Source organism: Hippopotamus amphibius, chromosome 2 (assembly GCF_030028045.1).
Source record: "Hippopotamus amphibius kiboko isolate mHipAmp2 chromosome 2, mHipAmp2.hap2, whole genome shotgun sequence".
Taxonomy (NCBI): Eukaryota; Metazoa; Chordata; class Mammalia; order Artiodactyla; family Hippopotamidae; genus Hippopotamus; species Hippopotamus amphibius.
In genome coordinates this window covers 151,222,542-151,235,207 of record NC_080187.1, presented here as the reverse complement: position 1 = coordinate 151,235,207, position 12,666 = coordinate 151,222,542, and the positions used below count along the sequence as shown (strand labels likewise).

The 12,666-nt window shown below is 43.7% G+C and overlaps 1 protein-coding gene across 1 annotated transcript in view; it reads right to left on the bottom strand.

Annotated features, from left to right (window-relative positions):
• TRPM1 (transient receptor potential cation channel subfamily M member 1) overlaps positions 1–12,666 on the bottom strand; it is a 65,522-nt gene that overhangs the window by 34,057 nt on the left and 18,799 nt on the right. The window contains exons 12-15 of the mRNA XM_057721487.1: positions 11,593–11,733; positions 10,681–10,710; positions 7,293–7,585; positions 4,035–4,263 (exon numbers count right to left, since the gene is read on the bottom strand). Coding sequence (XP_057577470.1) covers positions 4,035–4,263; positions 7,293–7,585; positions 10,681–10,710; positions 11,593–11,733 — 693 coding nt within the window. The remainder of the gene's footprint in view (positions 1–4,034; positions 4,264–7,292; positions 7,586–10,680; positions 10,711–11,592; positions 11,734–12,666) is intronic.

Here is a 12,666-nt window from a genome sequence, read left to right as displayed (position 1 = left end):
ACAACCACATCAGTATTTCCAGGTCCTATGAAGTTACCTTTGTAACTTTACACAATAAACTGGAATCTTTACCTCTTGTTTCTTTTTTCTTTTTTTCATCTTTATTGGAGTATAATTGCTTTACAATGTTGTGTTAATTTCTGCTGTACAACAAAGTGAATCAGCTATATGTATACATATATCCCCACATCCCCTCCCTCTTAAGCATCCTCCCACCCTTCCTATCTCACCCCTCTAGGTCGTCACAAAGCACTGAGCTGATCTCCCTGTGCTATGCAGCAGCTTCCCACTAGCTATCTATTTTACATTTGGTAGTGTGTTTATGTCAATACTACTCTCTCACTTTGTCCCAGCCTCCCCTTCCCCTGCCACCTTCCCCCACCACTGCCCTTCCCCCGCCACCGCCCCCGTGTCCTCAAGTCTATTCTCTACGTCTCTTCCTGCCCTGCCGCTAGGTTCGCAGTATCATTTTTCTAGATTCCATCTGTAGCATACGGTATTTGTTTTTCTCTTTCTGACTTACTTCACTCTTAATGACAGATTCTAGGTCCATCCACCTCACTACAAATAACTCAATTTAGTTCCTTTTTATGGCTGAGTGATATTCTATTGTATATATGTGCCACATCTTCTTTATCCATTCCTCTGTTGACGGACATTTAGGTTGCTTCCATGTCCTGGCTATTGTAAATAGTGCTGCAATGAACATTGGGGTGTGTATGTATCTTTTCGAATTACGTTTTTTTCAGGGTATGTGCCCAGTACTGGGATTGCCAGGTCATATGGTAGTTCTATTTTTAGTTTTTTAAGCAACCTCCATACTGTTCTCCATAGTGGCTGTACCAATTTACATTTCCAGCTACCACTTGTTTCAACAACTTTTGATGTTCTGACTCCTCACTTTACAATGTGGGGATATTATCATGTTTACCACGCTCTCCTCTACTTCCCATCAGCCAACTTTTCTTAGCTGTACCTTTACCTTTGTAGTTTCATACTTGATATCCATTGTATTCTATTTAGGATTTGTATTTAAGTCTTCAATGCTCTGTCTCTGGAATTATTCTAAAAAACTGAAGACCAATAAAAAGCATTTACATTTTTATTACCATATAAAATATTGTCTGTTGTACAGCCACATGGCATGCTGTGATTGCAATTTTAATGTAGAACTCTGGTGCCACTAGAGAAACCTCTTCATGGTATCAAAGGTCAAATGGTCTTTTTTACATTCTAGCAGTTGCTCAAAAATCATTCTAAATTTTAGTTTAAATCATAATCGAACCTTAACTTTTGTGTGCAGTTTTTTTTGTTTGTTTTCCCTGGAATTTGATTTGACTTCTATTTTCTCATTAAGGATTATAAACTGTTTTTGTTTCCCTAACTCATATGCCTGATACTTTTGGCATCTTAATCACTGCATCTATTTGTTGGAATCATTTCTATTCTTCTGTGTACTTCTTGCATCTCACTGATGCCTTGCACTCATTTCATCCAACTGCTTTTTCATCCTGCTGCCCAGGCTTCATATGGGGATTTTTAAGAACTGGGGCTTGTTTCTTGCATTCTACATCATGTATTCTTTTCTTTTTTTTTTTAAACTGGCTATTTTTATTTTTTTTTTATATTTATTAATTTATTTATTTGGCTGTGTAGGGTTTTAGCTGCAGTACTCGGGATCTTTCCTTGTGGTGTGTGGGCTCTTCAATGCAGAGCACTGGCTTCTCATTGTGGTGACTTCTCTTGTTGCAGATCATGGGCTGTATGCATGCAGGCTTCAGTAATTGCAGCACACAGGCTCAGTACTTGCAGTGTGAGGGCTCTTAGGTTTCGGGGGCTTTAGTAGTTGCGGCTCACAGGTTTAGTTGCTCTGCCACAAGTGGGATCTTCCCAGATCAGGGATCAACCCCATGTCCCCTGCATTGGCAGGCGGATTCTTAACCACTGTGCCACCAGGGAAGTCCCTCACCTGTATTTTTGTAATTTTGAAATCTTCTTTCAATGGAATACCTACTGAAGTAGTTTTTCTGAAGAAGTAGGTAGAAAGTATATAACTTGAATCTTTGCCTAACTTAAATATTCTATCGTCATGTTTAAAATAGCTGGACTGGGTAAAAAAAAAAATCCATGTTCCATATCCTCTCAGAATTGTGAAGGCCCTGTTTCAGTACTTCTAGGTTTCAGGCTTGTTTTTTCTTTTAATTTAAAAATTTTTAATTTATTTTTTTGGCTGTGTTGGGTCTTTGTTGCTACGCGCAGGCTTTCTCTAGTTGTGGTGAGTGGGGGCTACTCTTCTTTGAAGTGCGATGGCTTCTCTTGTGAAGAACAGGCTCTAGCATGCGGGCTTCAGTAGCTGTAGCTCGAGGGCTCTAGAGCATAAGCTCAGTAGTGGTGGCACACAGGCTTAGTTGCTCTGAGACATGTGGGATCTTCCCAGACCAGGGATCGAACCTGTGTCCCCTGCATTAGCAGGTGGATTCTTAACCACTGTGCCACCAGGGAAGCCCTAGGTTTCAGTATTATTGATGGAAAGTCTGATGCCAACCTGATGTTCATCCCTTTGTAGGTAACCTGTTTTATTTTCTTTAAAACCTTCAGGATCTTCTCATTAATCTTATATTCTGAAAAATATTTATTAATATCCAAACATGTATAATATCAGCTTAGTGCATTGTGTGTAATTGGGCAGTTAGGCATGACATTCATTTTTCTTAAAGAAAGAAATGGAAAAATTTTTTGAGCCAAATTTGAGGATTATAACGTGGGAAGAGCATCTCAGAAAGCTCTGAGAGCTGTTCCCAACATTCATATTTTTTTAAGAAACGAAGTGCCTTCTGTCTGTCAGAACCCTGCTGCCCAGTATAACATAGAAGATCTTTTTTTTTTATCCTCATAGCAATCCCATGAGCTCAGTATAATATTGCCATTACAGAGCAGGTTATCTAAAAATTAGAATCTCTCCTTGATAATCTAGTAGTTAACAGTAGTAAACAGCAGAGCTGGGATTTGGTCACAGAACAATTTTCTCTCTCCTAAATCCTTTTCAACCCCCTTCGTAGCTTCATATTCTCTCATAAGCTCCGCAGAATGAAAACGTTGCCAATTAAAATGATATCAGACAGCAATCAAAGTGTTCATTGACAGACGAATGGATAAAGAAGATGTGGTACATATACACAGTGGAATATTACTCAGCCATAAAAAAAGAAGGAATAATGCCATTTACAGCAACATGGATGGACCTAGAGATGATCATACTAAGTGAAGTAAGTCAGACAGAGAAAGACAAATATCATATGATATTGCTTATATGTGGAATCTAAAAAATGGATACAAATTAACTTATTTACAAAACAGAAATAGACTCACAGACATAGAAAACAAATTTATGGCCACCAAAGGGGAAAGGGGGGGATAAATTAGGAGTTTGGTATTAACATATACACACTACTATATACAAAATAGATGACCAACAAGGACATCCTGTATAGCACAGGGAACTATACTCAATATCTTGTAATAATCTATAATGGAAGAGAATGTAAAAAAAAAGGATAGATATATTTATATATATATGTAAATGGAATCACTTTGCTGTACACACGAAACTAACACAACATTATAAGTCAACTATATTTCAATAAAAATAAAATAACATGATAGACAATTTCAGAGTTGTAAGGGCATCTATGGATTCCCTTGGAGGGCGGCTGGTCCAGGGGTGCATGACTGATTAGAATGGACTCCAAGCCTGCAAGCCAGTCACGTTGCAGGTCAGGCTCTGGAGTTAGACCACCTGGATTCAGGTGCTAGACCGTAGCCTTACAGCTCAGAGCTTATCCCTCAAACTCAAAGCTTCAGGTTCTCCATCTGTAAGACAAGGATTGCCACGGCGTCTCCCTCCCGGGGTTGTTCAGTCAGGGATGAAGGAACCCACAGGAGGTGCTTAGCTCAGCCAGGCAGGGAGTCAGAGCTCACACGTGTCACTTGCCACTGTACCATCCATACCAGTCTGACAGCCACGTCACACATACCTTCAGGCCGGGGTTTTTCCTCATCCGCAGCCTTCCCATCCACATGTCGGTCAGCAGCATCTGGCTGCAGGTGTGGGCAATGAAGTCCCGGTGTTTGGCTGCGACAGCCAGTTTGAGGCAGGTCGAGTTGCTCCAGTTTTTCAGCTCATAGGTGAGCAGTTTCATGGCGATCTGCTCGTCATGCTTATAGGACTGGTCCAAGAGCTCCACGGCGAGCTGGCCAAAGTCTCTGCAGAGACAGAGATGGGAGCAGGGTGAGGCTACAGTGGCCACACACTCTGTTAGAGAGCCATGTCCACAAGGATGTCATGGAACCACAGGACCCAGAGTCCTTGACTCCCTGTCCTCTGGGAGCTCCTGGGGATGTGCCCAGTGGGGGCAGCCAGGGGCGAGGGTCTGTGCTCAGCTGTGTTGGGGGCTGACTGCTCTTGCTGCAGATGGAGCTTTAGGTGGATACCAGGTCTGCCCCTCAGACCTCAGGGACAGAGCACAGACAATGTCCCTTCCCTCACGCATTCACGGAACAGGGGTGTACATAGGAAAGACCGCAAAGGAGAGTTTGAAAACAGCACCTGTGGGACTGGGAGTCGGAACAGTGGTTATGCTTGGTGGAGGGGAGAGGTGGACATTGAAAGGGCCCCCAGGAGGGCTGGTGGTGCAGGTAGTGTCCTGCTTCTTGAGGGTGCTGGTCACACTGGTGTGTTGTGTTTGTGAACAGTCATCAAGCTGCACATTTTGCACACACGCCTTCTCCGGTGTGTGTGTAATACTTCAATAATGCATGGATTACATTACACGAGTGGTCTCAGTGCTGTGAAGGAGACAAGCTCTAGTTGCCATGGACACCCAGAGCAGGGAGGACCAGTTGCTGGAGGTGGGGGAAGGGGAGTGATGGGAGCCAAGTGGTGGGTGGAGAAGGTGACACGGGTGATTTGTGAACCTAAGATGTATTCCCTTTCCACAGGACCCCGATTCAAGGATTTAATGATAGTCACGAACATTCCCTGTTTCTTCAACTTTTTGTGTGGAATGGGGTTAAGATACAGCCCCATAGTGATCACCCTTCTTTGCTTTTGTTTCTCCATTTTATAGAAGATTTGATGCCAGTTCTGAGTGGAAGCATGAATGAAAAAGGGAGGCATTACTTGTGGGGGCTGGAAACTCATACTCAGCAGTACCTTCTGGCCTCAGGGCCCCCAGGCTGCAGGGGGTCACCACGAGGGTCCCCCAGGCTGCAGGGGGTCACCACGAGGGTCCCCCAGGCTGCAGGGGGCCACCACGAGGGTCCCCCAGGCTGCAGGGGGTCACCACGAGGGTCCGCCAGGCTGCAGGGGGTCACCACGAGGGTCCGCCAGGCTGCAGGGGGTCACCACGAGGGTCCCCCAGGCTGCAGGGGGTCACCACGAGGGTCCCCCAGGCTGCAGGGGGCCACCACGAGGGTCCCCCAGGCTGCAGGGGGTCACCACGAGGGTCCGCCAGGCTGCAGGGGGTCACCACGAGGGTCCGCCAGGCTGCAGGGGGTCACCACGAGGGTCCCCCAGGCTGCAGGGGGTCACCACGAGGGTCCCCCAGGCTGCAGGGGGCCACCACGAGGGTCCCCCAGGCTGCAGGGGGTCACCACGAGGGTCCGCCAGGCTGCAGGGGGTCACCACGAGGGTCCGCCAGGCTGCAGGGGGTCATCACGAGGGTCCCCCAGGCTGCAGGGGGTCACCACGAGGGTCCGCCAGGCTGCAGGGGGTCACCACGAGGGTCCCCCAGGCTGCAGGGGGCCACCACGAGGGTCCGCCAGGAAGCAGAGCGGTGGGGTTTGCTGACCCATGGAGGCAGGGGAAGGCCTTCTTATTTATAGAGAGGCTTGAACCCCTGATGTTTAGAAATCAGCTCGTGATTTCAGAAATCCAGTCCAAAAGAAAAGCATTGCTTTTTGCCTCACAAAACAAAGATGTTCCGTGTTGGCAGAAAGGCCTGCGTATGACTCAAGTCCATGTGTCTTTATAGCTGCATGGGGACTTCTGGTTTCTGGTTCCATACCTAAGGGACTTGGAAATTGTCATTCCGTCCTAAGAACAAGCAAAAAGCTCAACAAACTCAAAATCCACGACTTTTTTTAGAGTCATCAGAGAATTGAAGTCACAGGGCAAATTGCTATCCCCCAAACTGGAGAGACAGAAGGCAGCTACTGAGAATCACAGCTTAATGGAGCACAAACCCTGGGAACCAGCGCCAGGTAGGAAAACCCAGACTGTAACTGATGAATTTCTGGAGCCCCGCGAGGACAAGTCTGAAAGTTAATAGCTCTGGGGCTCTCAGTCTCAGAGAAGTGTGTCCACACTTTTGTGAATTTTACCTCCAGGACCCCCGTCAAGTTCTCACAGAGAAGATGGGGGAAGAATCCCTCCTGCTGCCAGCTGTAGGAGGGAAAAGCGTCCATTCTGAACTATGCCCGTAGCACTCTGTTCTCAACAAGGCCAGCCCTCAGGGGAAACTAGTTAACCGGAGCCTAACCTATTGGTGTTTTAGCAGAGCCTAACTGAACTGGGGAAAGGGAAATGCCCAACTCCAGCCTCCTGTAGCTGTCCTGTCCCATCTAAGGGGGAGAAAACCAGAGGTACTGGTGAAGGTCAAGTTCAAGGGCACTGGTTCACTAAGGCTTGTACTCCTCTGAGTGTATGTTTCCTTATGAAAATCGGTTTCTTGTCTTTGCATTAGAATTGTGTTTCCCAGAAAAAGAACTGTGGACATAGAGAACAGACTGGTGGTTGCCAAGGGGGAGGGAGATTGGGAGAAGGATGGGGTGGGAGGTTGGGGTTAGCCAATGTAAGCTTTTATACATAGAATGGATAAATAACAAGGTCCTACTGTATAGCACAGAGAACTGTATTCAATATACTATGACAAATCATAATTGAAAAAAATATTTTAAAAAGAAAGCATAAATATGTATAACTGAATCACTTTGCTGTATAGCAGTAATTAACACAACACTGTGAATCAACTACACTTCAATAAAAATATACATATTGATTAAAATTGTGTTCCCATAGTTTGCACAAGAAGGCAGTCAACAAAAATGACAGTCCAGAAAAGCCTCAGAGAGACAGAAGGAAAAATACTGACACAATGGACAAAGACATTGATGAACAAGCTTTAAACATGATTGTACTTAAGTGAGAAATACATGTGCCACCCTTCCTGGCAAAGGGACAGTGCTCAGGACAATAGTGTCTCCTGGTCTTTAAATTCCCTCCAGACACTCACTTCGAGTTGTTATCCAGGTCCTGGGAGATGTCGTCCACCAGCTCGCTCTCGGAGGACTCGTGGGCCATCGACTTGTAGAGCTTGCAGGCCACCAGGGCCTTCGCCATGCTCTCCTCCCCCCGCTGCCAGAGGAAGACCGCCATCTTTTGGCGTTTCATCAGCACGGCCCACACCATCAGCTCGTGGAAGGGGTACTGGAATCGGCTCACGGCCGGGTCATCCACGTCGATGTCCAGCTCCTCCTCCTTTTTCTTCTTCTTCTTTTTCTTCCCTTTGGCTGGAGGCTCATCATCCTGAGAGGAGAGAGGCACCTTTGCCCTGGGTCTGCCATACATGTGCAACACAGCGCTTCAAGGCAGCCGGGAAAAGGGAAACCTTTCTGTCCAAAGGAATAAAGAGACTGCTTAAGTACACCTATGGTTTCCACCCAGTGTACTAATTCTTTTGGAAAGATGCACACGTTTATTATGAGAAGTAAACTGTCAAAAACCCAATGAGCTGAAAAGGTGTTTGAAGAATTTATACCCCTGGGTTGGCTGGGGTTTTTTTCTCCAGAAGCCTCTAAAAATTGAAGAGATGCTGCAAAACTAAAACAAAGAAAACACTTCAATCCAAATCACCCCATGGGAGAGACAAAGCCTGAAGCTGATTTTCTAAGGGAAGCCTTCAAGTACCAACACCCGTTTGCCAGACATAGCTGAACCAGAGATGAATAGGAAAAATGTAAAAGAGGATGGAGACAAATGTCTTATTTCCCTACCAATGGTTTAAGGAAGTAAGTGTTCTATTTTGAATGAGCTTTGTCTTTTCATGGATGTGCTATACATGGAGGGTCAACATTTCTCATTTCCTAAAGGGATTATGAGGGACCATTCTGAAAACAGAGTAGGTTCCTAAAGGAAGGTGTGTCACAACGGGGAGAATTGGGGGTGAAACGCGAGAGTAGCATGGAAATATATGGGACTCAAATTTGTTCCAGGCTAAGACTTCAGTAGAGTAACAGAAATGGATATTTGCTCTTTTGCAAACAGCTTTCTCATCGATGATCTACTTTTATCCTTACACTGACTCTGAGAGGTTGTGAATGTCTTCCATTCCATCAGATGAGGAAGTTGTGACCCAAAGTCTGAATAACTGGCCCACATTCACACAGCTGGAGTGGCTGGGCATGGTGGGGGTAGAGGGGGAGACTGGCTGTCCAACTCCTATCTTCATGATTAACCCAAGTTTTATAACTTCATAATGAGTTGCTCTGACATTTTTACTGAAACGATCATATTTTGCCTTGGATTTAAATGTTTTTGTTCTGATTTTCTAATTGGTCGCAGTAAAACTACAGTTTCAGTCATTTAGGGAAGGTTGGTCTACATAGGTTAAAAATCGACATTATGGAAATTTAAAAATCAAACATAGCTTTATTTTCAAGAATGTATGAAGTCAAATAAAAATCTGCTAAGGACTAATGAAATGGTGTAAAACAGAAACCCTTTTAAGCCAATAATATATTATTTATTAAAATATTAGTTGTATGCAATTCTCTTAAAATAGTTTAAGACTGCTAGAGAAAGAATATAACCAACAAGGGATTAATTTCCCTAAAATGCAAGAACTGCCACGAGTCAGCAAGAAAAAGAAACAATCCAATAAAATAGCAAAAGATATGAACTGGAAGTTAAAAAGAAATTGACCCATCCACAATCACAGTAAGAGCTTCTAAACACATCTCACTTAGAAATCAACTTGAAAAAAATTAATACATATAGAAGCAAACTGAGTAATAAAATTACCAAGTTTGATCTGACAGAGAAGTATGTGAATCGTACCCAACAAAGAGAATACATATTTGTTTCCAACAGACATGAATCATCAACAAAAATCCACCTGGCATTATTCCACAATTCTTTTGAGATTTTCTACATCGACAAATTCCAGATATCAGAAATCATGTGGTATACACTCAAGGAATAAAATTAGAAATCAATGAGCGTAAGACAACAATAACAAAAGTCTGTATCTGGAAACTTTAAAATACACTTGTAAACAATCTTGGATTAAAGAGGAAATTATAAACTGTTTAGAAATTAATTGCAATGAAAGGTCTACTTACCCAAACCTGTGGGATACCATGAAAACAATTCTCAGAGAAAAATTTATACTTTTCATGCATTTACTGGAATACAGGGAAGATTGAAAACGGGCAGATTTCACTTTCAAACTGAGTCAATAAAAATAATACAGTAACTCCATACGAAGTATGTGGAAGGAATGAATAAAAGTAAAAAAGTTAATAAAATAGGAAACAGAAAAAAGAAAGTTGCTTAATAAAGCAAAAATACTAATGAAATCTGAAGGTAAAGTACGGTTAATGAAAATAAGGGAGAATATACAAATATTAAAAAATTGGAACAAGAAGTGGCACATAACTAAAGATATTCAGGAGACTGAAAAAAATTGGAATACTATGTAAAGGTTTATACCAAAAAACTTGAAAGTCTAGAAGTAAATTTTTTGCTAGGAATATCTAGTTGACAAAAGTTGACTTGAGAAGATAGAAAACCTCAATGAACTATTACAAAAGTTATTATAAAGGCAGTGAAAATATGCCCCTGAAAAACAGGACTGGGACCAGGCTATTTTACAGGAGAGTTCCACCAAACCTTCACCCAACAGATAAACCCGACTTGATGCAACGAACCTAAGAGAGCATGGACTTATGGAAAGGTGCATATCATAACCCTTCTAGTTATGCTGAAGGTTGGCGTCAACTGTGAATACAGAATCAAAATCTTCTACCCTGAATCCATGCAGAGATTGGGATGCTTTTTGACTCATGAATTTATTTGAGGACAGTCTTTACAATAGTCAGTCTTAATAGTCTGTGTTATGGTATTTCTTCTACTCAATATATTTTCATGCCTAGTGCTTTGTTCTTAAGTTTCCTTGTTAGGGTTATTTCTGGATACTTTTGTCCTATTATGAGGACACTTTGTTGATTTTCCTGGGCTTTCTAGATACAAAATTTTTTTTGCCAATAATAATTTTCTCTCCCTTTTAGGCATTCTTCTTTTATTTATTTCTTCATGTGGTAAAATTTCCAGAACATTTTAAAAACCAGTGGGGATAATGATGCCAGCAACAGTGGGTGTGCTTGAACTTGTTCTTGATTTGAATAAAAATGAACTGGGTGGCTTTTACCTTTTAAAAAAATGTCTGTGACCTTTTTATGTAATTTGACTACATCATCCAAGTAAATTTTGGTGTGTGGTGTAGTGGATTTATTCATGGAAAACAAACCCACTCAATTTTATGTTAAATAAATACAAAGCAAAGGGGGCTCCGTATATTTGACCACAATACCATGGAACCATTGGAAACAAGTCCTACTTACTTCCATTCCCAGAAGTTTGAGAGCTTTAGGCTGCATAATGAAAGGGGAGAGAAAAATTGAATGGAATCAGATAACGGATGGTATAATACTATGAATTGGACATTAGTAATATCGTTAATAGCAATACTATTAGATTAAAAAGTACTTTGTATCATTAACAATTAAGGAGAAACCCAAGGAAAGGAAACGCTTTAATACAGAATCTCTGCTTCTGTCAGCCCAGGTCAGGTGAGGAGAGAGACGTGCAGACACGTGACCCCCATCCCAGGGAGAACCAGCGAGTTTCACCCACAGAAATGCAGACACAGAGCCACGGGGGTCACAGTGGGGGCAAGGGGAAGGCTTCATGGAAGACCTCGCAAGTGAGTTGGGCTTGCGACACTCGTGGGGTTTTGATGGGGGAAGATGCGGCAGACACAGTAGTAGAGTGTGATTCTGGCAGTGGTACGTGGTCGCCCACAGCAGGGACAGCTGGGGAGGGCCTTAGATGCTGTGATAATGCGCTTGACAGTGACCTTTCAGGTGCTGGCGAGCCTTGGGAGTTTTGAGCAGGGAGCGCACTGTCAGGTCCCCCATTTTGGATGATTGGGGTGGGTCCAGTGGTAGGATGGATGGGAGAGAACGGAGACAAGGGAGTCCAGGAGGAGGACTACTGTGGAGAAAGGATGGGGCAGAGGTAAGTGCTGGGCTGTGTGGCCCCACAAGCTGAGGGAGGAAGGTGTGTGGTGAAGCCTGGGCGTCCATGGGAATGCTGAGAGCTCTCCCTGAGAGCCCCTGCATGAGGACGGGCAGGTGTGTTAGAGGATGGAGTGATGAGCTCGGCTTTGAACAGGCTGAGTTATCGGAAGGGCTAGCAAGGAACCACATGGGACTTCAGGAACCACAGAACACCACATGTTTGCTGAGTTCTACCCTCTTGGGTCCAAACAGGTTGTTGTAAAGGGTCCGAAAGCTCTTCCGCGTGTAGTTGCAGCGGTAGGCACCCCCCATGAGGTACTCCAGCACGAGCCCGATGTCTATGAGGCTGATGTGGTAATCGGGCGGAAGGTTGCCCTGTAAGAAAAGAAGCTGTGTCTCAGGCCCTGCGAGAGCGCACCTGCAGCGTGGACTGCATCACACATTGTGGCATCACGGTCATTCCTGCCTGAGACGTGGGAGTTAAGGGCACCAATGGGGTGCCCGTTGCCTGAAGATTGCCTTAAACAATCTTCAGTCTGTTACCACAGGATTGAGGGACATAAGGGGGTAAACCATGTTCCAGAAAAATGGGTTAACCTCCCAATGAGAAGAGTTAGAAACCCATGAGTCTGTAGGGGAGGGGCCTGGGCTTGTCCGTGGGCTCAGACAGAATGACCTGTAATGTGTATTTAAACAGAAGGGAAAGAAAAGAACTGGATCACTTTGCTATACAGCAGAAATTAACCCAACATTATAAATAAACTATTTATAAAAATATACTAATATAATAAAGTATACTAATATAACAAACTAATAGTTTAATTTATAAAAAAAGAATATTAAAATGTATATATATATGTATAACTGAATCACTTTGTTGTACAGCTGAAATTAATAGAACATTGTAAATAAACTATACTTCAATAAAAATATTGATTAAGAAAAAAACATAAAGGAAAGATGGCGTAGCTGGTGCAAAGAGCAGATTCACTTTGATAAGAAGGTGCTCTGACAGCTGCTTGTAGGGGAGCTTCAGGGGGCTGGCGTCCAGATTTTCTGCAGAAAGAGGGAGTTAGCAGCGTGACAGGCAGGAGGACTCCGTGGGAGGCAGTGGGTGGACAGAATACCCCCCCGGCTGGGACCTTTCTAGGGAAAGCTTTACATGGTGCCCTGTGACTTTCTTGGGGACCCCTCAGATTTCAGTAGGAACACAAACACTGACAACTATGAGATGTGCCTGAGAGTCGGTGAAGGGGCAGAGTCCTGCAGCAGAACAGAAGAGGCTGCGTATGGGTGGAGGGGAGGAGG